General features: G+C 41.7%; 1 protein-coding gene across 7 annotated transcripts in view; it reads left to right on the forward strand.

Annotated features, from left to right (window-relative positions):
• Positions 1 to 25,162, forward strand: part of TNIK (TRAF2 and NCK interacting kinase) — a 434,420-nt gene that overhangs the window by 345,223 nt on the left and 64,035 nt on the right. For all 7 annotated transcript variants that reach the window (XM_075340626.1, XM_075340619.1, XM_075340622.1 and 4 more), the window contains 5 exons: positions 6,236 to 6,400; positions 10,372 to 10,608; positions 11,885 to 11,991; positions 13,596 to 13,759; positions 22,441 to 22,535. In XM_075340626.1, the coding sequence (XP_075196741.1) occupies positions 6,236 to 6,400; positions 10,372 to 10,608; positions 11,885 to 11,991; positions 13,596 to 13,759; positions 22,441 to 22,535 (768 nt within the window). The remainder of the gene's footprint in view (positions 1 to 6,235; positions 6,401 to 10,371; positions 10,609 to 11,884; positions 11,992 to 13,595; positions 13,760 to 22,440; positions 22,536 to 25,162) is intronic.

Consider the following 25,162-nt stretch of genomic DNA (forward strand, 5'->3'; position numbering starts at 1 on the left):
TAAACCAAGTGCCAATGAATTATGTGCTGTTTTCATTGTCATAAATATTAGTTACAACGATTCTAATGGAGACAGCCTCTTTTCATGGAGGAGCTGGCACAGTGATCAACTAATCGTCATGGGTCCAGCTTTTCTCACCCTTGGCAATCTAATGTCCTCAGAGTCAGAATTTACGGACAGAATTATGTTTCCAGCTGATGTAAGGGACATACCAAAACTTACCATTCGTTAAAAGGATGTTGCATTTAGAATAAAGCCAAATTCAATAACTATTTAGTACAAAAAGATCTTTAAGTACAAACTGTAATAACTGTCCATAGTGTAATAAATAACATTTACAAGCCCATTAAGAACTATATGATGTATTAGAATCATTTATTTCTAATACAGGTTACATGATCCAAACAGATTTTCATTTCCAAAGATCCCAATGGCGGACAACAAGCAGTGATCTTGAAAACCATTAGGAATTCATCTGAAAAACAAATGCACAATGCAATTAATATGTCTTATTTATTGAAACTTGAATTATCCTTGAAATATGCCATTATTTTCTAGCGCCTCACAGCCCAAATTAAGTCTGGCTATAGCAACTGTCTGTTAAACCATGAGTGATGTCTTTGAGCAGCCATTCACCTTCTCTATCCCCTTCTACTGACCTAGCCCATCATGAAATATCATCTTAACTTCAAGTTGCTTATTCATAGTTTGCAGCATGGCATGTTTGGTGTCCCCTCTATTTTCACTTTTTTTCCAGTGCATCAACATTTTTTTTTTCTTACTTTATATAGACCATCTTGCTGCAGTATATACCTACTCCACATTTGCACCACGAAAACGCCTAAATGTTCTTTTTTAAGTTGAGCGCTAAAATGTTCATAAATTGTCATCATAACACTATGGGGCTAATTTATTAAGACTAACATTGCACACGTCAGTAATAATGAAGGGCTAATTGGAGTACAATGCGCCAAATTCATTGTGAGGCTTACACCAATTAATGAGTTTGGGGCACCTTCTCAGGGGCTTGCACTTTGCCTGAAAAGCTGTACCAGTGTGAGATTGGAGTAGCATTTTTGTCAAAAAAATGCTGCCCCTTTTGCTGAATTTAATGGATGAGCATAGTCTTGCCCTGAGAACCCCAAGTTCCTGCTCAACTCCAACTCATTTTGCTGTGTGTTGCGCAAAAAGTTTGCAACTTTTCTAACTGTGTTTTGCCAGTATTCTGAAAAAGGTTTGATGAATCATCCACTCCCCAACTCTCTTCACCCTCCTCCTTCCAAATGTGCACTTGGCTTGGCAAGGCATTCATGTCAATTAATTGGCTATAAGGAAGAACGTCACTGCTAGTCAGCCCTGGCGGTTACCAATCTTTTACAAGAACAAAAGTATCTAAAAGGCTCTAAAATTCAACATGTCTCATTCAGGACATCAGGTCCCCATAATCTTAGATAAATTTAGCTGTTAGCCAGATACAGAGGAGGGCCCCTGTGCAAGAACAGTACATGGGTCTTTTGCAGTCCAATAGCTTATTAAAATGCACCCAATTATGTCAGTGACAAAAATACTCCTTTGGAGGTAGAAGTGGGCGCCGTTACCTCTCAGGCCCCTGTGAGACTTCAGTTCTTCCCATACAAAAATGATTTATTAGCGATATAAAACACACAAAAGTGATTAGTGGAAAAAATAGACAATACAGGTATCAATTCGTCTCAGGATATTATTACAACACCTTGGCCCTGGATACCAGGGGCAAGGTAGGAAAGTGATGATACAAACAAATTGATACAATTTAGATAAAGCACTGTAGCACAGGTAGGGACAAAGCGACGCAAAGTATGAAGATGGTCAGATAAACAACCGGACTTAACTTTTGACCGCAACAATATATCCAGCCAGATATGAATTTCACAGATAATAGAAGGCTGTGTAATTATCGTTAGAGAAGTTGCTGTCCATCAATATCCATATGTCGCATTTATACAGATGTCCAGATCCCTTTATTCATTAAGTGAAACAATAGCCATCTACAATGGATGAGGTCTGTCTCTGACTCGACGCGTTTTCCCATGAGTGGCTTTTCAAAAAGCTGAAATTCATATCTGACTGGATATATTGTTGCGGTCAAAAGTTAAGTCCGGTTGTTTATCTGACCATCTTCATACTTTGCATCGCTTTGTCCCTACCTGTGCTACAGTGCTTTATCTAAATTGTATCAATTTGTTTGTATCATCACTTTCCTACCTTGCCCCTGGTATCCAGGGCCAAGGTGTACAGGATGTTGTAATAATATCCTGAGACAAACTGATACCTGTATTGTCTATTTTTTTCCACTAATCGGTGTGACAATCACTTTTGTGAGTTTTGTATCGCTAATAAATAATTTTTGTATGGGAAGAACTACTGTTTATAATTAGAATAATCCCTAAACCTTGAGTCACATATGAATAGTGCCCTGTGAGACTGCACAGGTTGCACCAATTGGTATATCCACCCCTGGAAATAGGCGAAAGATGCCTGCAAAGTAAGTGCCCTTCACTTGCTCTTAAAATTGAAGTAACACGGCACTTCTAATAAAGGAGTGGGTGCCCTGATAGGCTCCAACTTCGTAAAGATAAATATGATTAAACCAGGCACTCCAATATGGAAAGTAGACGACTTTTATTATTCACAGCAAACAGTTCAATTGAAATCTTTCGGTCGATTATACTGACCTTCGTCAGAGGAACTAGCTGTGTATAGGCAGTCAGAAATGACCAAGGAAAAGATGAGGGTCAATAGCATGTATCTGGAAGCATGTGTGAAATGTCATATAATAAAGAATGAAGCAGGAAGACTGAGAATGAGGAACTAAGATAAAGAGCAGGAACAGCTGCTCGACTCCTGGAGAAACAAATTGGATATGGTACCCCAAGGGGTTAAATGAATCCGTGATGATCAACAGAAAATCAACGCTTGTGCATAAAAATGGAATATGATATTATGCAGTATGTGTGGTATCAGACAAATCTCTATTGAGAAGCGAAAGACTGACTTAGTTGATCAGGTGAATGGTGATCCCCGCTGATAGATGCGGGGTCAGGCAATAGCCAGGTCTAGCTGCAAAAGGAATCAGGAGAAGAACACGCTGTATCCACCGCTGGTGTAATGGAGGACTGTTACTGATGAGATTCTATTTAGATATGAGGGAGGAGGGGGCGGAGCTCTGCCTCTAGCTCCTGACTCTAGCTACTACCTGTAGCTCCTCCCCCTGCCTCTAGCTCCTTCCTCTAGCTCCTCACTCTGCCTCTAGCTCTTCTTGTCATCTTAGAATCTCCTCAGTAACATCTGCCATCTCCTCTCAATGATGGGAAAGTCTTCACCGGACACAGATTTTACTTCAGAATTGAGAATTTTGATAATGACTGATCAATTCTGGCAGAGAAAAAAGCAGCTTTCTCTGATAAGATATATTACAGAGTTGCTTCTTTTCATGTATTGATTTATTAAATAAAAATTTAAAACGAACCCGCAGATGTTCGGGTCCAGTTGGACGTTAAAAGATAGTCTCATTCGGAACCGGACTTGAATCCCCACATCTCCCGGATGCCGAACTGTATTTTAGTATATGGGGACCTGAACATTACCTGTAAAATAAAAGGGTTAAAGCAGGAGAATATACTTAGAGCCTCCTGCGTGGCTGTAATGATACTTCCGTGTCTGCTCATCAGTCCTCATATATATTCACTGCTTTCCCCACCCACCGGCGGCTCTTATTGGCTGCCGGTAGACCACGCCTCCCACCCTCTCTAACAGCGCCTGTCATTGGTTGTAATCACAGGCGCTGCCTGCGTGCTTATAGTGAAGTGTAAAATAAATAAATAATGCTGTAGGTCTCCCTATGGTGATACCAGCACAGATAAAGCCACGGCTACAGGCTGCCCACCCCCAGCTTTGGGCTTATCTTGTCTGTGTATCAAAATAAGAGGAATCGCATGCTACTTTTTTAAATTTTAATTATTTAAATAACAAAAAAAAAATATGCAAATATGCGGTCCCCCTAATTTTCATACCTAGCCAAGATAAAGCTGACATATGGGGGCTGGTATCCTCAGGCTGGGGAAGCCCATGGTTATTGGAACCCTCAGCCCTGTAACATGGGATCCGAACACCTGCTGTTCGGTATGGATGCCGAACTTTACAGTTCGGGTTCACCCACCACTGGTTTTAGGTAATATAAAGGATATATGGTAAATCCCTGAGAAGTATAACATTGCCAGTCACTGCTGATTTGTCATCAGTGCATGCAGCCAGAATAACAAAGCGTCCTTCATCCCACAAGACGGCTTCTCTTGTGTTGAAGTCACTCTTTTATATTAAGGGTATTTCATGCAAAAATATTTGCCAAACTCTTATTTTAAGGATTGATCATCTGCAATTTGTTTATTTTACTATTTAAAAAAATCAAAGACAAATGATGGGTTAGACTGTACTGCCATTTGTATAGTTTGTGGAGTATACCCACGCACTAATTCTGTCTCTGAATGTGATTTGCTGGTGGTGGTTAATAAGGATCCTTTCTGCAATTCTGTCCATTGTATGCAATACTCTTTCTTATAGAAGTGTGCTGTGTGTTCATCTATGTAGTGTCTTCTTTTTTATTCTAGCATGTTTCGGGCACAATATTCTAATCATTTAGATTGCGTGCATGGCAAGCAAACAGAAAATTGTGGTACTGTGTCTTACAAGGGTGAAACTGTGTATGTACTTACCGATGATGGAGGTTATTAATGATGAGTTAAAAACAGACACACAAGTCCTGTATAACAGGTGGCCATTCTTTCTTTTCTTTGCCGCTGTTTTTTTTTTTCTTTTTTTCTGCTATTTCTGATTTTTCTACATTCTTAATTTTATTATTCATAAAATATATTGAAAAAGTGCATACCTTTTACATTTAAGAATTACCTTTTTCTGCTGAAAAAAACAAGATTAAAAATAGCTGTTGAATGCACCTACTTAACATCCCCTCAATAAAATAATAACGGCAGCTTTTCTTTTTTGTAAAGGATTTGGTCAGGAAGGCAGTGTAAACCTGCCTGCCCTCTCCATCTATTACTTATTATCTGTATTCTAAATCTATGCATTGATGTGTTCTCTACAGTTGAGAATGCATTGTCAGATTTTGCTGTGCTTTTTTGGGGGGGATAGCATACTCATCTATACAATACTTTATATTAAAAAAAAAAAACAAAAAACGGAAGTCTATAAATTGCCCTTTTCAACAAATGTCTATTTTTTTAAAAAATTTGCAAAATGTAATATGTAATATTTTGTATTATTATTATTATTATTATTATTATCCCCACAAACATAACATGTATATTGAGAACTAGAATCTATTTTTTTGTTTTGTTTTTTTGTCTTCCTTTCTTTTTTCTTTTTTGTTCTTTTTTTGTTTTTTTTTTGCTTTTTTATTCTTTCATTGTTTCTTGCTTTTTCTCTCCGTTCTTTTTTCCTATTACTTTCTCTTTGTTTCTCGCTTTTTCTTTCTTGCTCTTTGTTTCTTTCTTGCTCTTTTGTTTCTTTCTTGCTCTTTTGTTTCTTTCTTGCTCTTTTGTTTCTTTCTTGCTCTTTGTTTCTTTCTTGCTCTATGTTTCTTTCTTGCTCTTTGTTTCTTGCTCTTTCTCCATTGTTTCTTTAAGGCTATTTCTTTACCTAAATTATGCATTTTAAACTAAAAATAATTACCTATTATTTCAGACTTGCCAATCCTTTTGAGTCCTTTTTCTGCAGTACATCTTTAAGGAACACATTAAATTTGGAATAATTTCTCGAAATTAATGCATTAATAATAAAGTATTATTACTAGCACTCCCAATGAGTACCTGCACTTTTTCACAAAAATATATCTCAACTGCTTCCTCTTCCCACTTACACAGGGTATACAGTAGACACAACTCTTCGTCTTTACTGTATGTGGGTAGAGGAGGTGGGCTGTTTTTACCTCTGGCTGTTTCCATAAGTCTTGAACTCTCCGTGCTAAGCTTTTTTTGTAACTGTCATTAATGTCTAAGCAAATTACAGAAAAAGCGTAGCTCAGCCACTGTCTCCTGTGTCCGCAGACCACCTGCATTGGTCGGAGTCTGGATGAGTTATTCCTCTCTCAGTTATAAAATGCTGAGATAGAAATAGTCCTTTAATGAAAACACAAAGAGTGAATTTTCTCTGCTTATTTGATTATTTTCCTGTTGCACAGGTAGAGGAACGATCTCGTCTCAACCGTCAGAGCTCCCCTGCAATGCCGCATAAAGTACAAAATAGGATATCTGATCCAAACCTGCCACCAAGATCTGAATCATTTAGCATCAGTGGGGTGCAGCCAGCACGAACACCGCCAATGCACAGACCGATAGACCCACAGGTAAAACTTTATGTATTTAAAGGTTCAAATGCTATAAAAATGACAATCAAATGGGTTTTGCTGAACTTGCTTTATTAAATAGTTACTATTATAGTCCCATGCCTTTTATAATGCGAAAAGGAAGGTTCACACGATCATGCAGTGGCCGTATTTTCTCGTCCATAATATGGCTGCAATTCTGGCTTAATCGTACTGACAGTGGGATGAGAGTGGGCACAGAAGCTGGTGAGTGGCGGTGACTGAAGCTGTGATGCTGCGGTCACACCGCTCTTGTTTCATCACTGCGTATGTCATCAGACAGTGAATGAAGGAGGCTGTAATAAGTGGCCACATCGTCGCCCTATGATGACATCCTGTTTCAGTGAGGGTGATGGAGGCTACGGTGAAGTGACTGCAGGGCCATCCTCATGTGACGTCCCATTTGAGACTACCCTCAAGCAAAATGTCACAGAAAGTAAAGTGAAAAAGAAATATAGACATGTCATTGAAATTATAGTAGGGAATTGTCATATAAAAGAAATAACAAAAGCGATTTCTGGTTTAAACATACATATAATCCGCAATATAAATATTGAACAACCCCTTTTAAGATTTTAGACTTGATTTGCAATTGTGAACCATTGAGGGGGTTTCAGGGTTTCAAGAATTTTGTCAGCACATTCTGCTATTTCACCTTGTAGATGCCCTGATAGTGGTAATAGAAGACCAAATTTAAGAAGGAAGATATGATGGAACCTGAACTTTTTAATAAAATGTATTAGGAGATACATCTGTATTGGTATCTGCATCACCAAGAACTGGACATATTGGTAGTACCCTCCTACCCAAGTATATCCTAGAGAAAATATATACCCTTGTATTTTGATTTATTTCAAGTTACACAATTTTTATTTTTACCCTATCAATCTATTCCAAAAAAGAAAAGCAACAAAAATACACGCTATAATAGCAACTTTAAAAAACTGTCCAAAACAATTCAATACATTTTAAAACTAGATGCCATCCTTACTTTCTCATTTTAATCTTCAATAACACTTTTTTAAATGATTTCATGAAATTAAAAAAAATCATAATATATGCAATGTCATCATTATACGTAAGCAACTTGATTATGCATAATCAAAAAGAAAAATAATTAATATAACATCACAAATAAAATATTAGAGCATGTCTCTCCCAGTCTGACAACTATGGTGAAGGAAGAAGGTGATGTTTAAGTCCCGCTCTGCTCCGCCCCTCCGCTGCTATTTGCTGCCTGCCATGTGACGTCGTAGTGACGCCGCACGACCCGCCCCCTTAATAAGCAAGTGGTTCGCCGGCCGGAGCGACATCGCAGAGCAGGTGAGTGCATGTGAAGCTGCCGTAGCGATAATGTTCGCTACGGCAGCAATCACAAGATATCGCACCTGCGACAGGGGCGGGGACTATCGCTGCAGCGTCGGTAACACATTGTTACCGATGTCGCAGCGTGCAAAGCCCGCCTTACCCTGGATGCCAAACCCCATATAAATCAATGGGGACCTGAATTTTGCTGCTTTAAAATGCTCATAGTAAGGGCTAGGGGATTGTAAAAGGAAGCAAATTTGTGGTACGAGCATGACTACTGCCCATAAAACAGGTGTGGATAGGGAATAAATAAAAAAAAATGATCTGCGGTCCCCTGTAGGTTTTTTTTTTATAACCAGCATAGGTAAAGCAGACAGCTGCGGGCTGGAGTTCTCAGCTATCTTCTCTACCTTTGATGGTTAGCAAAACTTTAGGGGACTCTATGCCGTTTTTTGTTTTTTTTTTTTTTAAATTATCTTGTCCTTATATTTTTAATAACCAGCCAAGGTAAGGCAGACAGCTGGGGACTGGTATAATCAGGCAGAGAAGACCCATTGTTGTTTGGCTCTTCCCAGCCTAAAAATCCCGCAGCCATTCTGGTGCTTTGACCGGCTTTTCCTGATTTCACTGTTGCGGTGCCAATCGGGGGTAATACTTTTGGGGTTGATGTCAGCTGTGAATTGATAATTGACCTCAAGCCCAGCGGTTGGTAATGGATAGACGTCTTAGACAATAGCATTGCTAACTTGGTAAGTGTACAGTTAAAAAACCCACAAACACAGTAAAAAAAATACTGTATTTGATTAAAGACTCCCCCATACTGCCTCATTTACCAATGTGTTAAAAAAAACTTTTACATTTTCATGCAATCCAATGGTGAATAAAGACTCGTCTACACTTGTTTGTTCACCAAAATTTATTATTTACAAATATTTAAAAAGAAATGCTCACAATTTTGATTTAATACAATGGTATGATGTCCCATGACGTCCATCGATTCCTATGGAGCCTCGTTCTGAAAACGAAGCTCCATAGGTTACACTCGGTCAGCAGCAAGCATGGAATTTCTCACAAACGTCATGCTGCTCTCAGATTAAGTGGCAAAAATGTACAAATTAAAAAACGGATTAGGATACTAGAAGATATGTTTCTCAAATTGGTAAAACCCATTGTCCTACTTTCCCTTTTGACCTGCTAAGCTGACTGCTGCTAAACCTAATGAACATAGCATTGCACCTAGTGACCTATTTATGTATCTCGGCTATATAAACATATAGGGAAATTATTGCAAAATGAATAGGTCGTCATTGAAAATGGTTTTGCAGCCAACAATGTTAGTACTTCCTCATTCAACATAATTGTTCACACTGCTCTCTTCCCTAGGTATAGTTTGCTATTTATAAAGAAATGCCAAAAAAGAAAAAAAAATATCTTTTTCCTGTCCTTTCCTTATGGTAGATGAAACGGCTGTGAACAATTCAAATATGGGCTGTGTCCACAATCGAGCTGCATCATTTATAGCCTTAGCACTGCTTTGTCTTATCAGTGTGAACCCAGGTTGCGACTCAGCTCGTGTACAGTCGAAACAATCACATTTCTTCTCTTTGATCTGGAGATCTGAAGAAAAAAAAATAAACAAAACACCATATTTTTCTAACAAAATGTATTTCCCGTTTGCCTCAAGACCTCAAAAGTCATAACTGAATGCCTAAAACTAAAGGTTTGAGTGTAGAGACATTGTTACTTATTGTTGTCCAATTACAGTGGACTTTTCTGCTTTTCGGATATGACTGTTTTAATAAATTCTTAATTTCCCTTAAAACAGCAATTAAATCTGCATTGTGAAGTTACAGTAAAATTAAAAATTCAGTTCCCCTGACCTATACCTCTGACGTAGTCAAAAACAAGATGTTAAGAACAGCAAACAGACAGTCCAGCACCACTGACTACAGCGAGAGTTAATATAACAGCACAAAATCACTAGCTGTAAAGGAGAGCTAGGACACAAAAATAGGGGGTGCCAGATGGAACTATTAAGGCAAGTTGACAAAATCGTAGAATGAAGAGAGGCACTCACCCAAAATAAAATTCAAGGTTCTTTATTTCATATAGACGAAAATAGGCAGGGAGAATATGCGGGAAGCTATCCTTCATCCTCTCCCTGCCTATTTTGGCCTATATGAAATAAAGAACCTTGGATTGTATTTTGGTTGAGTGCCTCTCTTCATTCTACGATTTTAAAAACAAGATGTTGAGAAGTAGGAGGTAGACATTCTGGTTGACCTTACTGCTTTGAAAAAGAGTAGTCGTAAAAAACAGGAGTAGTCAACCTGAACCTCAATCTCCTACTTCTCCTCAATCTATGTGCAGAAGAAGGTCCTCTTCTATCTGCAGACTTGACTACAGCATTCAAATAATCTACGGGCATTTATTGATGTTGTGACACAACCAAATCATCTGAGCTACCTCTTCCTTCAGCCCCTTTTTTATTTTAAAATACAGTATTACCCTATATGCGCTTCTCTCTTTTTCTTAAAACAAGGTATTAACGAAGTCTTAAAGTGTTTGAAGTATGTTTAATCTTTATGAATAAAAAGATTGTTGCATGAAGCATAACAGTGAACTTATCCTCATCATCTCTTTAGCAACTTCCCATGTTGGTGTCCGTGAAAACCCCAGGACCTTCCCTGTCAGCATCACAATCACTACATGAACAGTCGGCAAAAGGCATGTCTGCATTCCAGGAAGGTATAGTTTCTCACCGGCCTGAGATGCCAAGGCAGAATTCAGACCCAACCTCTGAGAATCCTCCCCTCCCTCCTCGCATTGAGAAGTTTGATCGTAGTTCTTGGTTACGTCAGGAGGAAGATCTTCCACCAAAGGTCACTCTACTAATGTTTATTAAGCTTGGTTATGGTGTGCTTATGTCTGCAATACAAGATTTTTATATTTTTGTTGTAATACATTTAGGAAATTCCTTTATTAAAATAAAGTTAAAGGGATTTACTGGTCTTTAAAGATTGTGATCATCCTCATAACAGCGAGGATTTTATGAGTGAAAAATACAAAACAAAGATCACACAGTGCATTATAAACAAACGCTAAAATCATTCTATCTGCTGTCCGCTGAAATTTGTCCCTACAGTATAAGCCTGCAGCTGTTGTAGAACAATACATCACATGCCTCTTCTCAGGAGGGATTGTGTTTCACATGCTAGGCAGCAGTCAGTGCAAATCTTTGTGTATAAAGGCATTGTTGGAAGGACTATGGAATAATGGGAGCTGTAGTATTTTACATTGATAATTTCACCCATAGCAAGCAATGGTGCTGTGCAGAGTCGGGCAAGATGATTAAAATAAATAACTATATCTGATCTATGCTGGCATTACATTGGTAGCACTCAGACAAATTTAACTACTTTGCTATAATTTTTATAAGCACGGAAAACCCATTGACGTTCATTTTCATTGGGAAAACAAAGCATTTGATAAATTAAAATGTAATCTGATGGATTCATCCCATCTATAGAATATCTGGAAATTGTATGGTTCTGTCAACTATATACTGAAAATATCAGTAATGTAGAGCGGATTGTGGAAGAGAGCGAGAGTCTTGTGTATTATTTTGCTGCCTGTGGCCGGTGGCATTCACATGTAAATATATTTCAGAGGCATTGGTCTTTGAAACGCACTTTGTTTTAATCTGAAATGCATAAGTGTGCCCAACATCAAAGGCAGCATTCCTCACCAGCGCATTGAATCAGAGCTTTATGCAAGATTACATAAATAAGAGCATTAATGTAATTGTTTCATACATCCAGCCAATTTTCTCACAGCACGATATAAAAGCAAGTCATTATTTTCCACATAATTGAATTTTATACCACCGTCTTAACACTTCATACAGAGATGTATTAAGCGTGTTTTCGTCTCATCGATATTAAAGCTGGTTGTGTTCGTTAGCATTCATGCATCATGTTTCTGTATCAACAATGATCGGGGCAGAACTCCTAACTCTCAGGACTCCATTCCTGGAGCATAACCTTCATAGACTTTTCCAAAGGGCCACAGTGGTGGAGTAAAGTAAGGGCTGCCTTGCCAAATGTCATTATGTCCATATCTTATCATATTGAGTGATTGAGATTTCTCTACTTCCAGGTGCCTCAAAGGACGACTTCGATATCTCCGGCACTAGCCCGGAAGAACTGCCCTGGGAATGGCAGCAATCTAGGCAATCGGCTGAGCACACAGCCCGTGAGAGCAAGGTGCGCCGTCCTAATGATCGTGCTTTCATAATTGCTTTAAAATCTAAATTCAATTAACATTCAGAATTAGGAAAAGGTGTCTATCAGGTCACCACTGCCCAATTTTGGAATAAAAGCTACCTACTTTATCCTTGTTTAGAACGCATGCACACTGAGCCGAGCATGCACGTGTATGGGTGACCGAATGTCTGTAAGAATACCTATGTTAGATATCTGACCACCTTAATAGGGAATTTGTCACCAGGGATTTGCTACCCCATCTGAGAGCAGCATAATATAGAGACAGAGACCCTGATTTCAGCGATGTGTTACTTACTGAGCTGTTTTGTCAGTGTTTTCTCTGCTGCAGATATAGCAATTATACAGAACTCATGAATATGCTGAACTATCTGGCAGCAAGCCAGGTAGTCCTCTAATGATAATCTTCTGCTGATTAAACAGTGATTTTATAAAAGCTACCCTAAGCAGACAAGTAAGTAGCTCACCGCTAGAATCAGGATCTCTGCCCCTACGTTAGTTGTTAAAAACCTGGTGACAGATTAAGTTATCGCTTATTCATAATATAGGTGATTAAATTCCTGATCGCTGTGGGTCCAACTGCTGGGACTCATCTATTACTGTGAACTGGGGCTCTAAAGAGCCCTCTATGAATGGAGCAGAGATTAATAATGTGCACTGCTGCTCCATTGCATTAATTTTTATGGGAGTGTCGAAAACCTGCTGACAGCAGCAATCGGCCATCTCTGGAAGGTCACATTCACATGGTGCTCTTGAGAAGATACCACCTATCCCATGGAACTGGGGATAACTTTTAACTTGGGAATACTTCTTTAAATTAGCAATCCAGCTTTTTATTTTTTTACAATTTTTTTTTTCAGCTGAAGTGGTGCTTCAAATTTCCTTTGTTCCTAGTCCTATACTCATCCTCTGGCATCTTCGTCTTCTATCCCCAGCAGCTCCGGTTGGTCTAGGGCAATTTGTGACCTGCCGGCTGCTCCAGTATTTCATGGTGCATGCTGGAAGCCACTATTCAATTCAAGTCTATGAGAGCCTCTTTCTGGCCTCATTCTTCCTTTCATAAACTTGTAAGAAGAGCTTGTGACATAAATTCTGACTTCCAGCTAGCTAGAAGTTGCAGTCACAAAATGGTGCCGCGGGACCGTAGAGTAAAGGAGAGTATATTACTAGGGGCAGGGACCTTAAGTTAACAGCATTACTCCAGCACTAAAAAAAACAAACGCTGGAGTGGTACTTTAAGGTAACCCTACACATAACCTAGCTAGGCTGCTCTGCACTCATGGCTGGTCTTCAGCAAACTCATAAAAATGAATGGCGTGCCAGTGCGCTTGATTGACCTCGGTCTACATTTATAGGGGGCGCTTAGGAACCCTAGTTCTTAGGATCGGTGAGGGCTGCAGCAGTCTGACCACAGCCGTCAGGAATTTAGTTTTCATACCTGAAAATGCCCTTTTTAGAAAACTGTAGTTTCATGGCAAAATTATATTTTATTGAGATATTTTCAATTAGATAAGATATGGCTTCTTTACGGAGCTTCTCAAGACACCATGTGTAAACACTTAAATCTTTGGCTCTTTATTTTGTAGTAACCCAGACCTGAGGAGAACTGAAACTGTCATAGAAAACCCCATTCAAAGAACCAGCAGTGGAAGCTCCTCCAGCTCCAGCACCCCAAGTTCACAGCCCAGCTCACAAGGAGGATCACAGCCGGGGTCTCAAGCAGGATCCAGTGAACGAAACAGAGTTCAAGGTAAGAGTGATTAAAAATCCTCCTGCCTGGCAGTCACAATTATAAGATCCACCCACAGGAACATAAACTACAGGCACCGCGAGCGGTAGGGCTGCATTGTCACAGCGCTGAGTAATAACAGTGCCTTGCACTTTTACACCCACATGCAGCTCTCAGAAGAGATTGTGTGCGTGGGAGCATTGCTCAGACTTTTGCCTTTAGCTTTATCTGTCAGCCAGTAGAGCTTCTTATTGTGCCAGGGTGAATTTGTTTGATAAAACCATTTCCTTTTTTATAATGATTCATGTTTTTATTGTGTTTGGCATATCCTCCTGTTTCCAGCCAAGCTCTTGTCTGAAAACATGGAATCACAAATTTCAGTGTACAGCATCTATGATGGATCTGGGCATCCACAAGATTGATGAGCCCAAGAAGGGGTTTCAACTGTCAGTCTTATGTCCGAATATGCCACATAAATGAAATTGCCTATACCCCCCTACCTACCAAATAATCAGTTATGTAACATCCAAGGCCTTTTACACAGGCAAGCACTTAAGCGGGCTTTACACGCTACGATATACCTAACGGTAGCCAAGAACACACAATTGTACAAGCAAATGCCGGAATCCCTAACCTGACTATTGCTAAGTGAAAATGTGCACTAATCCACTTCCTAGATCATTGATCGGTGGTTTTAGGGGCGGATTGTCTGGTTGTAATGACCTTTCTTTTAGGCCTGGTACAGACGAGCATATAAATCGGATATGTGTGGTCTAATATGTGATTGGAAAGCACATGGACTGCTCACTGACCCATTTTATTCAATAGCTCCCACCCAGCCAGAATCTTACTCCACACTGATGAGGGGCAATACCCCGAAACAGCTGTCTGTGGATGGATACCTGGTCTTGGTATTTCCCTTGTCATATCTTTAAACTTGTCAAAAAGTTGGATATTGACTAAAAGGGCCACTTAATATGGTGGTTATGGTTGTCTCCTAAAAAGAGCCACTCCTTGGCTGTGTCCTTCCCGGAGGGATATCTGGCTGGTTTCTGTGTGGAGATTCCTAACAGAGGCTCCACGGACCTTTTTGATTTGCATATTTCCCAGGGGGCAATGTACCTAGGATTTCACTGTCTTGAGCGCCCTCGCTGGCTGCTGGCAGTGTTTTCGCAGTGGTCTCCCCGAGATCAGTGATTGTTTTATTTTATTTTATTCAATAGGGCTGATCTGATTAGCAGTTTTTATCTCAGTTCGATTGTCAATGAGAAAAAAAGACTGCGTTTAAAATATCTGATCCCAGAAAGAGCCTTTGCATCCAATTTTTACAACTATATTTCCATTATTAACCTAGAAAAGTGTATTTCATGTACACTTTAGAATGTATATGTATGAAACCCTAACGGACGTCATACGTTCATCTGTCCCACGCCTTACACTGAGCAGCTTTTCTTTATTTAAAGGTAACCTGGTATGTTAAATAAAAACCTAACCAGCAGATATGGGGTTAACCTACAGGATAATCACATTCTAAAGCCGTGCTGCCGGGAGGAAATTAACTTTATTTCTGTTATAGAGATCCAGCCGGATCGGCTTCAGTCACCGCTCAGTACATTGTAAGCTGCGGTAGTTACCACACCCCAGCACTAACAGCTGGCATAAAATTAAATTCATCCCAGTAGCCGGGCTTTCAATATGGTATCTTCACTGCTTTAGGACGCCATTAACATTCATACTTAAACTATATCTGCAGATTAAAAGAAATCTGTCGCCCTTTTGAGTTTTATAGTTATTAATACGGGCATATAGGTAGCATAGAGCTGAAATTAGCCATACCTGTATGCCTCCTGGATGATGGGTCCTTTTGAAAAAAAAAATCCTCTTATAGCTTCTATCTCCCGGATTGTGGGCGTGTGCTGCCCGGAAGATAAGCCTGCCTCTGGTCTTCACTATAGGATTCCTCCTCCCCCTTGTCTTTTAGTATGCCTGTGACGTCAGGTGCGCGGCCGGAAATCCCACGCCTGCGCATTCTGCCTGTCATCTCTCCCCTGCGCATTCTGCCTGGCATTTCTCCCCTGCGCATTCTGCCTGGCATCTCTCCCCTGCGCATTCTGCCTGTCATCTTGTGATGCCCTGGACCCCAGGGGTCACAGGTAATAACACCTACCACATACACCCCACCCCCTGTGAGGTCACACACAGTCACCCGAAAGGGAGACCTGATGTCTCCCTCAGGGCCAGTAGAGCACACCAGGTGGGCGGAGTCAGGTGAAAAGACACGCCCACCGAGGAGACTACTGTCTTGAGGCAGGAAGTTCAAGGAGATGAGTTTGGACAGTGACAGTGAGTGGTAGTGGAGCAGCTATCAGGGACCCGGGTAGGAGCATGGGACCCTTGAAACGTCAGGCAGGCAGACGGTGGTGGCCGCCTGCAGGAGTACCGGTACAGCAACCGGCGGAACCGTACGGACCGGGCCTGGGTTGGAGCCCGCCGGTCCTGAACCGGGGAGTCAACCGTGTACCGGAGCACCAGAAACCGGGTACTCAGACCCTATCCTATCTTAGAAGCCACTGAGTATAGGCAAATTGACTGATTGGGTGTGGATGAACCCATGAGGTCCAGCCAGCAAAGTCCCGAAAGAAGGCAAAAGCCCACCGAGACCGGGTGAGCGTCACCGCCAAGGGCCAAACACCCGACGGGTCAGCACCTGCTTGCAACCGAGGGCTCCTCCGGCAGCTCAACGCCGGGGAGCGGGCTACCACTGCCCAGGCAGGGGAGCCGGAACACAACTACTAGAGGTGCACGGGAAAAGGGGCCACCATCAACCCCACAGGGGACATCCGCAGCCGGCTGCGGGGACCGACCACATCCGAACTTTGGTTTACCAGTGACTCTGTGTGAATTAATCGCGAGTACACCAGTGCCATCCGGGCACAACACTACACCGCGGCACGGCACCCTGCACCCAGACAACAACATCAGCGCTTGCAGTCCCCCAAGCCGGGCCCCGGGACACACCGCCCCTACCCACGGAGGGGGCTACCATCTCGGCTGCAGCCGCAACACCGATCCCGGACGAGCCCGCCATCGCCTCAGCCTTAGCGGTGGTGCATCCCGTCACCCCGACCCATGAGATGACAGCGCGGCCCTCCCCGGCTGCGCGCCCCGTCCCACCATCACCACCCCACTACCTCTTCCCCCCTCCAACAGAGCGACGTGGCCCCCGGTCCGGAGGCGCTCGTGCCACCGACAACCCGAGCCCGGACCTCGAGCGGCTCGGCCCGAGCAAGCGGAGGAAGCGGCCGGGCCCCTCTCAGGGCGGTACAATCTCTCCCCTGCGCCTTCTGCCTGGCATTTCTCCCCTGTGTATTCTGCCTGGCATTTCTCCCCTGGGCATTCTGCCTGGCATCTCTCCCCTGGGCATTCTGCCTGGCATCTCTCCCCTGGGCATTCTGCCTGGCATCTCTCCCCTGGGCATTCTGCCTGGCATCTCTCCCCTGGGCATTCTGCCTGGCATCTCTCCCCTGGGCGTTCTGCCTGGCATCTCTCCCCTGCGCATTCTGCCTGGCATCTCTCCCCTGCGCGTTCTGCCTGGCATCTCTCCCCTGGGCGTTCTGCCTGGCATCTCTCCCCTGCGCGTTCTGCCTGGCATCTCTCCCCTGCGCGTTCTGCCTGGCATCTCTCCCCTGCGCGTTCTGCCTGGCATCTCTCCCCTGCGCGTTCTGCCTGGCATCTCTCCCCTGCGCGTTCTGCCTGGCATCTCTCCCCTGCGCGTTCTGCCTGGCATCTCTCCCCTGCGCCTTCTGCCTGGCATCTCTCCCCTGCGCCTTCTGCCTGGCATCTCTCCCCTGCGCGTTCTGCCTGGCATCTCTCCCCTGCGCCTTCTGCCTGGCATCTCTCCCCTGCGCGTTCTGCCTGGCATCTCTCCCCTGCGCCTTCTGCCTGGCATCTCTCCCCTGCGCGTTCTGCCTGACATCTCTCCCCTGCGCATTCTGCCTGACATCTCTCCCCTGCACGATGAAGTCGCAGTGACTCCATGGCACCTGCGCACAGCAAAATTGAAGAAAACTGAAAAGGGTGACCGATTCCCTTTAATAGCGTTTACTTGATAGGTTCCCTTTATATAATGCATTCTGATATTTGAATTTCTTTCGTTCCACCCAGAAATTTGGGACCGCTTAACAAATATAATCAGACAATAAAGACAGTCTTTAAATTTATCACAATAGTTCATGCCAGATTATAAATTTGGCACACTTTACATTACATTTTGGTAGGGTTACATTTTACGTTTTACATATGCACTTCCATTTTAGCTGCACCCCTTTAAAAGGGAATCTGCCACCACATTTGCCTTTCTAACCTATTAATATGGGTATTCAGGTTATAGAATGCTGAAAAAAGCCATACCTCTATGTCTCATATATGATGCCTTGCTGTGGATATATCATCTTTTATCACTTTATATAAATAAGCACTTCCAGGCTATGGGGCAGATGCTGCCTAGAAGATAACTTTGCTTCCTTAGATTATTTTAACTATAAGGAGTGTTACCTGCAAACGTCAAATTTAATTTTTTTTTCTGTCAAACACGTGTTTTACTTTGCTTTATTGCAACTGTGTCTGACTGTGAGATGGAGGCTGAAGCTGAGAGGATCCTGCAGATGTCAGTTATAATCACACACAGCTCTGCAGTGACAGCAGAGAGCGGTCATTACACATCACAATGGTAACATCTCTTTTATTTAAAATAATCCCTGAAGGCGGAGTTATCTTCCAGGCAGCATCCACCCATAGCCTGGAAGAGCTCATTTGCATACAGTGATAAAAGGATTTATCCACAACAAGACTTCTGATAAGAGACATAAAAGGTAAGACTATTGTTAGCACTCTATAACCTGAATGCCCATATTAATAGATTAGATAGGTCAAATGTGATGACTAATTCCCTTTAACAAAATTGAAAACCATTAAGGTTAGGATTATATCAGTTTCTGTTATGTTTGACTAAAATAATTCAAAGGCTATGGGCGCACGTTGCGTATTTGCATGCAGTTACGCTGCGTTCTGCACCGCAGCGTAACTGCATGCGTCCTGCGTCCCCAGCATAATCTATGAAGATTATGCAGGAGACGTGCGCACGTGGCGTATTAGAGCGCAGCGCTTCGGTTGCTGCCCGAAGCGCGCGTACTAAGAAGTGACATGGCACTTCTTTCCTGCGCTTTGCATGCATCCCCCACTCTGTCTATGGGAGGGGCTGCACTCACAGCACATGGAATCGGCTTTTTTTTTTTTTTTTTTTTATATCTGACTCTTTCTGCAGCGATTTGAAGCGCACGTGTGCTGTTCAAATCGCTGCAGAAATTTCTGCAGGGACAAATGCTACATGCGCACATAGCCTAACAGTGATCCCCACGCCCTGTGGGTATATACTTAGACCAGCATTGCAAGTGATTTTTCATAAATTTGTATAATAGTTTCCTGTCCATGTAGCAGCACAGCACTATAATTTGCTTAGAAAATTTGTCTGGGTATGAAGCCCTGACCCTCCATCCAAGCCACACACTTTAAAAAAAAAAAGAGAGAAAAAAAAGTGTGGAGACTGGTGTAAAATGTTGCAAATTTTGGTACAAAACAGGCAGTTACGACCACATTCTGGCATGAAGTTTTTAACAAATTTCCCTTAGCTTCTTATGGTCAGATCTTGAACAGGAGTAGTTTGCATTATGGCAGATCTAGAATTGGGTCAAATATGTGTACCCACAAGTTAACCCTTAATGTAAAGCAGGTTTTTTTTGTATAGTTGTCAGTATCGGAGGGTGACTTTATATTTTGTACTTGCTATACATATAATTGAGAGTTACACAAGGTGGAGTTACAAGATTGTCTTTGGACACTGTCATTCTAACCAGGTTACCTTGCCCAGCCAGAGGAGTGTGTACAAAGTTAAGGTCATTGTTTTCTTATTGTGTTTTATTGCCTATTTTTGCACCTCTATCATTACTTTTCTCCGTGTACCATAGATTTGAAAGTCATCCTTTGAGTTCTGAAAGTCATTGTCACCATGCATTTATTATTCTGATTGTATTTATTAATAGTAATAATAATACAGTGGAACCTCGCTTAACGAGTAACCCAGTTAACGAGAATTTCGCTTAACAAGCAAACCTTTCTGTTAATTTGTAACTCTGTTTACGAGAAAGCTTTGCTGTACGAGCAAAATCCTCACCGCACACAGTTCCGGTTCTGTACATCCACCGCGCTCTAACGCACATTTGCAGTCCGCACAAACACGCACGCACGCACACACATACAGTATTATGCTCACCTTACCTTCCGTTCCACCGCCGGCCTCATGGTTCTTGTAGTTCCCCGATACATCACGACGAGGTAGGAATCCTCGCGGCGAACTACAAGATCCAGGAGGCCGGCGATGGAACGGAAGGTAAGGTGAGCATATGTGTACCTTCAGTTCCATCGCCGGTCTCCTGGGTCCTTAAGTTCGCCGCTATAGGCTGTGCATCGGCAACCATAGCGACGAAGCAGGAACTTCCTCTGTCACCGCTACTCAAAGTAAGCGCTTTGACCAATCAGAGGCAAGCGGCTCCTGCCTTTTGACGTCAGTGCTCTGGCAGCGGAAGTTCCTCCCTCGTCGTGATGGTAACCCGATACACATCCCGTACTAGTGAACAGCAAGTCCCCGGAGACCGGCGATGGAACGGAAGGTAAAGTGAGCAATAATGTGCGTTTGTGTGCGTTTGTGTGCGTTTGTGTGCGTTTGTGTGCGTTTGTACGCGTTTGTACGTGTTTGTGCATGTGTGGAATGGCACAATAGGGGACCAGGATGGGACATTTAACAAGTTGTGGAACGAATTGTCTACATTGTAATTATTTCCTATGGGAAATTTTGCTTTGCTGAACGAGTAACTTGGTTAACAAGCACACTCCCAGAACGGATTGTTCTCGTTAACCAAGGTTCCACAGTAATAATAATAATAATTTTTTTTATTTGTATAGCGCCAACATATTCCGCAGCGCTTTACAATTCAGAGGGGACATGTACAGACAATATGTGACAATACAAATAATATTTACTAAGAGGACAGACAAGAATTCATTTTTATGGTGGCAAGAATGTGATCCTCATTAAACCTTGTAGAGTAGAAAATAAGAAAATTTTCTGCTCTAAGCTGCAGATTTTATACGAAAGAAACCCAAACTATTACTTGCCCTCCCGGGTCCATGGTTGAGTCTCCACCGCTGCTCCCAGTGTCTGTTGTCTATCTCTAGTGCTGACATAACGTCACCAGTGCTGCAGCCAGTTAGTGAGCGGCGTATGCTATTTACACACCCTGGGATCTGAGCTCAGTGATTAGTTACAGTGGTGAAGCGCACACTTGACGTGATGTCACCACTGTAACCAAAACCAGAGAAAAGTAGAAAGCCATCATTGGCCCTGGGAAGGGAGAGTGCCCCTGCTCTTTGTTTTTTACATTTTTTTATTTAACCACAAAACATGGACACAGAAAAGAATGAAACCTATGTAGTTCCGCCATAACTGAACATTTGCTAAACAAGATTGCAAAGAACATATGAAGAGATCAGCCCAGTAGTTGCTCCATGTTTGAAAAATTATTTTTTTTGGGGGGGGCGGGATTGAAGGGGAGAAAGAGAAGAAGCAGAGGCAAAAAGGGGGAATTAGCAACATGCAGAAAGAAACCAGGGGAGGAGGAGAGGAAAATACACGAAGGAAACAGAACGAAGACAAACACAAATCAGGAGTCGATACGAAACATGTGCATAAGGGGACCCGTTGTTCAGTTCAAAACTATCCAATTACCATAATCGGAATATTTTAACTCAATCCAATAATACCAAGTTTTGTAGAAGGCATCATGTCTAGGAAGCTGTCAGGTCCTCCATGTACATCAAGTCATTCACTCTGTTCACTCATGTAGACAGACTCTGAGGAACAGAGGACCTCCAGGCCAAGGGGACACAGGCCCTGGCCGCCATTACCAAGAATCTCAACAGGGAACTTTTATAAGACTGAGGAGAGGACTCGGATAGTTGAAGTAGAAACAATTCAGAGCCAAAGTCTGTGTGGTACCTGTCACCAACCTGATAACGTCTCTTACTCCTTAACAGAACTTTTGCAGTGCCGGACACAACCAAAAAATATGTAGGGTATCTCCTTCCCCCACTCCACATCTCCAGCATTTGGAATCGACAGCAGGGTGCATCTTATGAAGTTCAGTTGTAACCCTATACCATTGTGATACACTTATAATTTGCTTCTTGAAGTTTAGAACTGATCAAGGTCTTATCTTCGAGAGAGAATCTTTTTCCTCTTTTTGGGTGAAAGAGAAACCCTAAGACACTTTCCCAGAGTAACAGGGATAGCTTTGTTAATTTAGGTAATTTAGAGCGTTTGGGGTCCACTTTTCTGAAGTTAAAAACCCATGTGATGATAACTTTATTGTTGCAGTTCATTAAAATTCATCTATATATCCTGCAACAAAAAACAGAAGCGGGAACACTGGAGAAACAATGGTCTCCAGAGTCTCCAAAGCCTTCTTCAGTCGCACGTTATCTTCATTATCTTCTACTATTTCTCCAAACTTTTCCTTTCCATATGTATGAGATTTGTAATATTGTATGAAAAGTAGAGACAACAACTGAGTTTGTTTTTTTCTTTGTAGCAGGTAACCATAAACCAGAAGTCTCTCCAGTCCTGCCACATGATGGACCTAATGTAAAAGCTGAAGACAATATGACACGGCCAAGCCGACCAGCTGTAGGTTTATTGTGCATTCTCTTTTTTTTGTCACATGTTGTCCTAATCCCTTTTTTCCACAAGGTGTCTTCTTATGTTGTAATTACAGTAAAGGAGCAAAGGGAAGATTTCCTAATCATGTTTAATATTTGACAATCATGAGTTCCTCCATATTTATCAGAGTGGTTCAGGCTGTATAATATTTTTTATGTACCTTGCAAGATATATTTGTCTAACTTACTTTACAACTCCTGTTATTTACAATTCAGCACAATTATGCATCAAAATTTGGGGAGTTATTGTTGCATCGTAAGTAATGCCCTTTATCATTTAAATCACTCTCTTTTGTCAAGTCAGGTGCAAAAACAGCCTCACAATCATAATAAATCTGGCCAAGACATGTACACACAAATTGAGCCAAAGATCTGGCAGACATGGCCTACTCAACTTAGCACAAAGCGTTTCTCACAGTTTTCAGCTAATCAAAAAGTATCCAATATATATATAGTTATATAGTTATATATATATATATATATATATAGTTATATATATATAATCTATATCTGTGTGTGGTATATGCAGTGCTTAGCATAAATGAGTTCACCCCCTTTGAAAAGTTTTGTAGAACAAAACTTTCAGTTTTTGCTCAAGTTAGTTGATGCAAAAATCACTATACATCACATCAAAAAACTACATCTAGTATTTTGTATGACCGCCATAATTTTAAAGGACAGCACCAAGTCTTCTAGACATGGAATGAACAAGTTAGCAACATATTGCATCAGCTATCTAAAGGGCACAGAGTGATGATAGCATCTTCTTTCAGTATTGAGGAGTACATCTGTGACTTCCTGATTCCATCAATGAAATGTAGCTCCCCGACACCAGCAGCACTCGTGCAGACCCAAATAATGACACTGCCACCACCATGTTTTACTGTAGGCACCATGTATTTTAAAAAAAATTAATTTAGAAAAATATATGGTGCCTATAGATGTACTGCATCACTCGGTGTCCTTGGTAGACATGCATTTTTCCAACATGACAATGATCCTAAACACACATCTAAGGTCACTGTTGGATTTCTGAAGAACAGGGTGAAAGTGATTCAGTGACCAAGTATGTCTCTTCATCTGAACCCAACCGAAACACCTATGGAGAATTCTAAAGAAGCCATCACTTTCCAGCCAGCATCTAAAAGAGGTGGTTCTTAAAGAATAAAAAAAATGTTGCAATATGTTGCCAGCTTTTTTCATTCCATGTGTAGAAGACACTTATTGCAGTTTTAAACAATCATTTACCGTATTTTCCGGTGTGTAAGACAACCCCCAACTTTTCCAGTTAAAATATAGAGTTTGGGATATACCGTATATACTAGAGTATAAGCCAAGGCCCCTATTTTACCACAAAAAGCTGTGAAGCCTTATTGACTCAAGTAGAAGTCTAGGGTGGGAAAATGCAGCAGCTAATGGAAAATTAAAAAAAAATAATCCCAATAAAATGTAATGTGCCCCCTCCTTGTCACCCCTTGTGGTAATGTGCCCATCCTTGTGCTCCTTCCTTGGGCCCTCTAGTAATGTGCCCATTGTTTAGTAATATCCCCTGCAGTAATGTGCCCATTGTTTAGTATTGCACTCCCACTGGTCCCCTTCTTGTCCCCTATTATGCCGTTGTTTACACACAATAAAAATAATCTCACCTGTCCTCCGTTCCTGCGGTGCTGCAAAGCATTCAACTGCTGTAAAGCACTGACAGCCGCGTTGGCTCCGTGCATCGGACGTGGTCATCAAGGGGTGCTTCTTGGTATGGTAGGTCATACAAAATACTAATTGTAGTAGTGTTTGATGTGGGGTATATTCATTTTTACATTAATTCAGATGAGTAAAACTAAAGATTTTGTAATGAAAGCTATATTATTAACCTTTTATGTTATAGGTTGAAAAAATGTCGTATGAAACTCAGCCTTGTAAAAAACAAAAATTGGACTTCGTTCTCATATTCAGGGAGATATTGATTAAAACCTTACATTTCAAAGGGGATGCACTCACTTATCCTAAGTAGTGTGTAAAGACATATGCATGTACAGTGCCTACAAGTAGTATTCAACCCCCTGCAGATTTAGCAGGTTTACACATTCGGAATTAACTTGGCATTGTGACATTTGGACTGTAGATCAGCCTGGAAGTGTGAAATGCACTGCAGCAAAAAAGAATGTTATTTCTTTTTTTATTTATTTTTTTTAAATTGTAAAAAGTTTATTCAGAGGGTCATTTATTATTCAACCCCTCAAACCACAAGAATTCTGTTTGGTTCCCCTAAAGTATTAAGAAGTATTTCAGGCACAAAGAACAATGAGCTTCACATGTTTGGATTAATTTTCTCTTTTTCCAGCCTTTTCTGACTAATTAAGACCCTCCCCAAACTTGTGAACAGCACTCATACTTGGTCAACATGGGAAAGACAAAGGAGCATTCCAAGGCCATCAGAGACAAGATCGTGGAGGGTCACAAGGCTGGCAAGGGGTACAAAACCCTTTCCAAGGAGTTGGGCCTATCTGTCTCCACTGTTGGGAGCATCATCCGGAAGTTGAAGGCTTATGGAACTACTGTTAGCCTTCCACGGCCTGGACAGCCTTTGAAAGTTTCCAC

Source organism: Anomaloglossus baeobatrachus, chromosome 3 (genome assembly GCF_048569485.1).
Source record: "Anomaloglossus baeobatrachus isolate aAnoBae1 chromosome 3, aAnoBae1.hap1, whole genome shotgun sequence".
NCBI classification, from domain to species: domain Eukaryota; kingdom Metazoa; phylum Chordata; class Amphibia; order Anura; family Aromobatidae; genus Anomaloglossus; species Anomaloglossus baeobatrachus.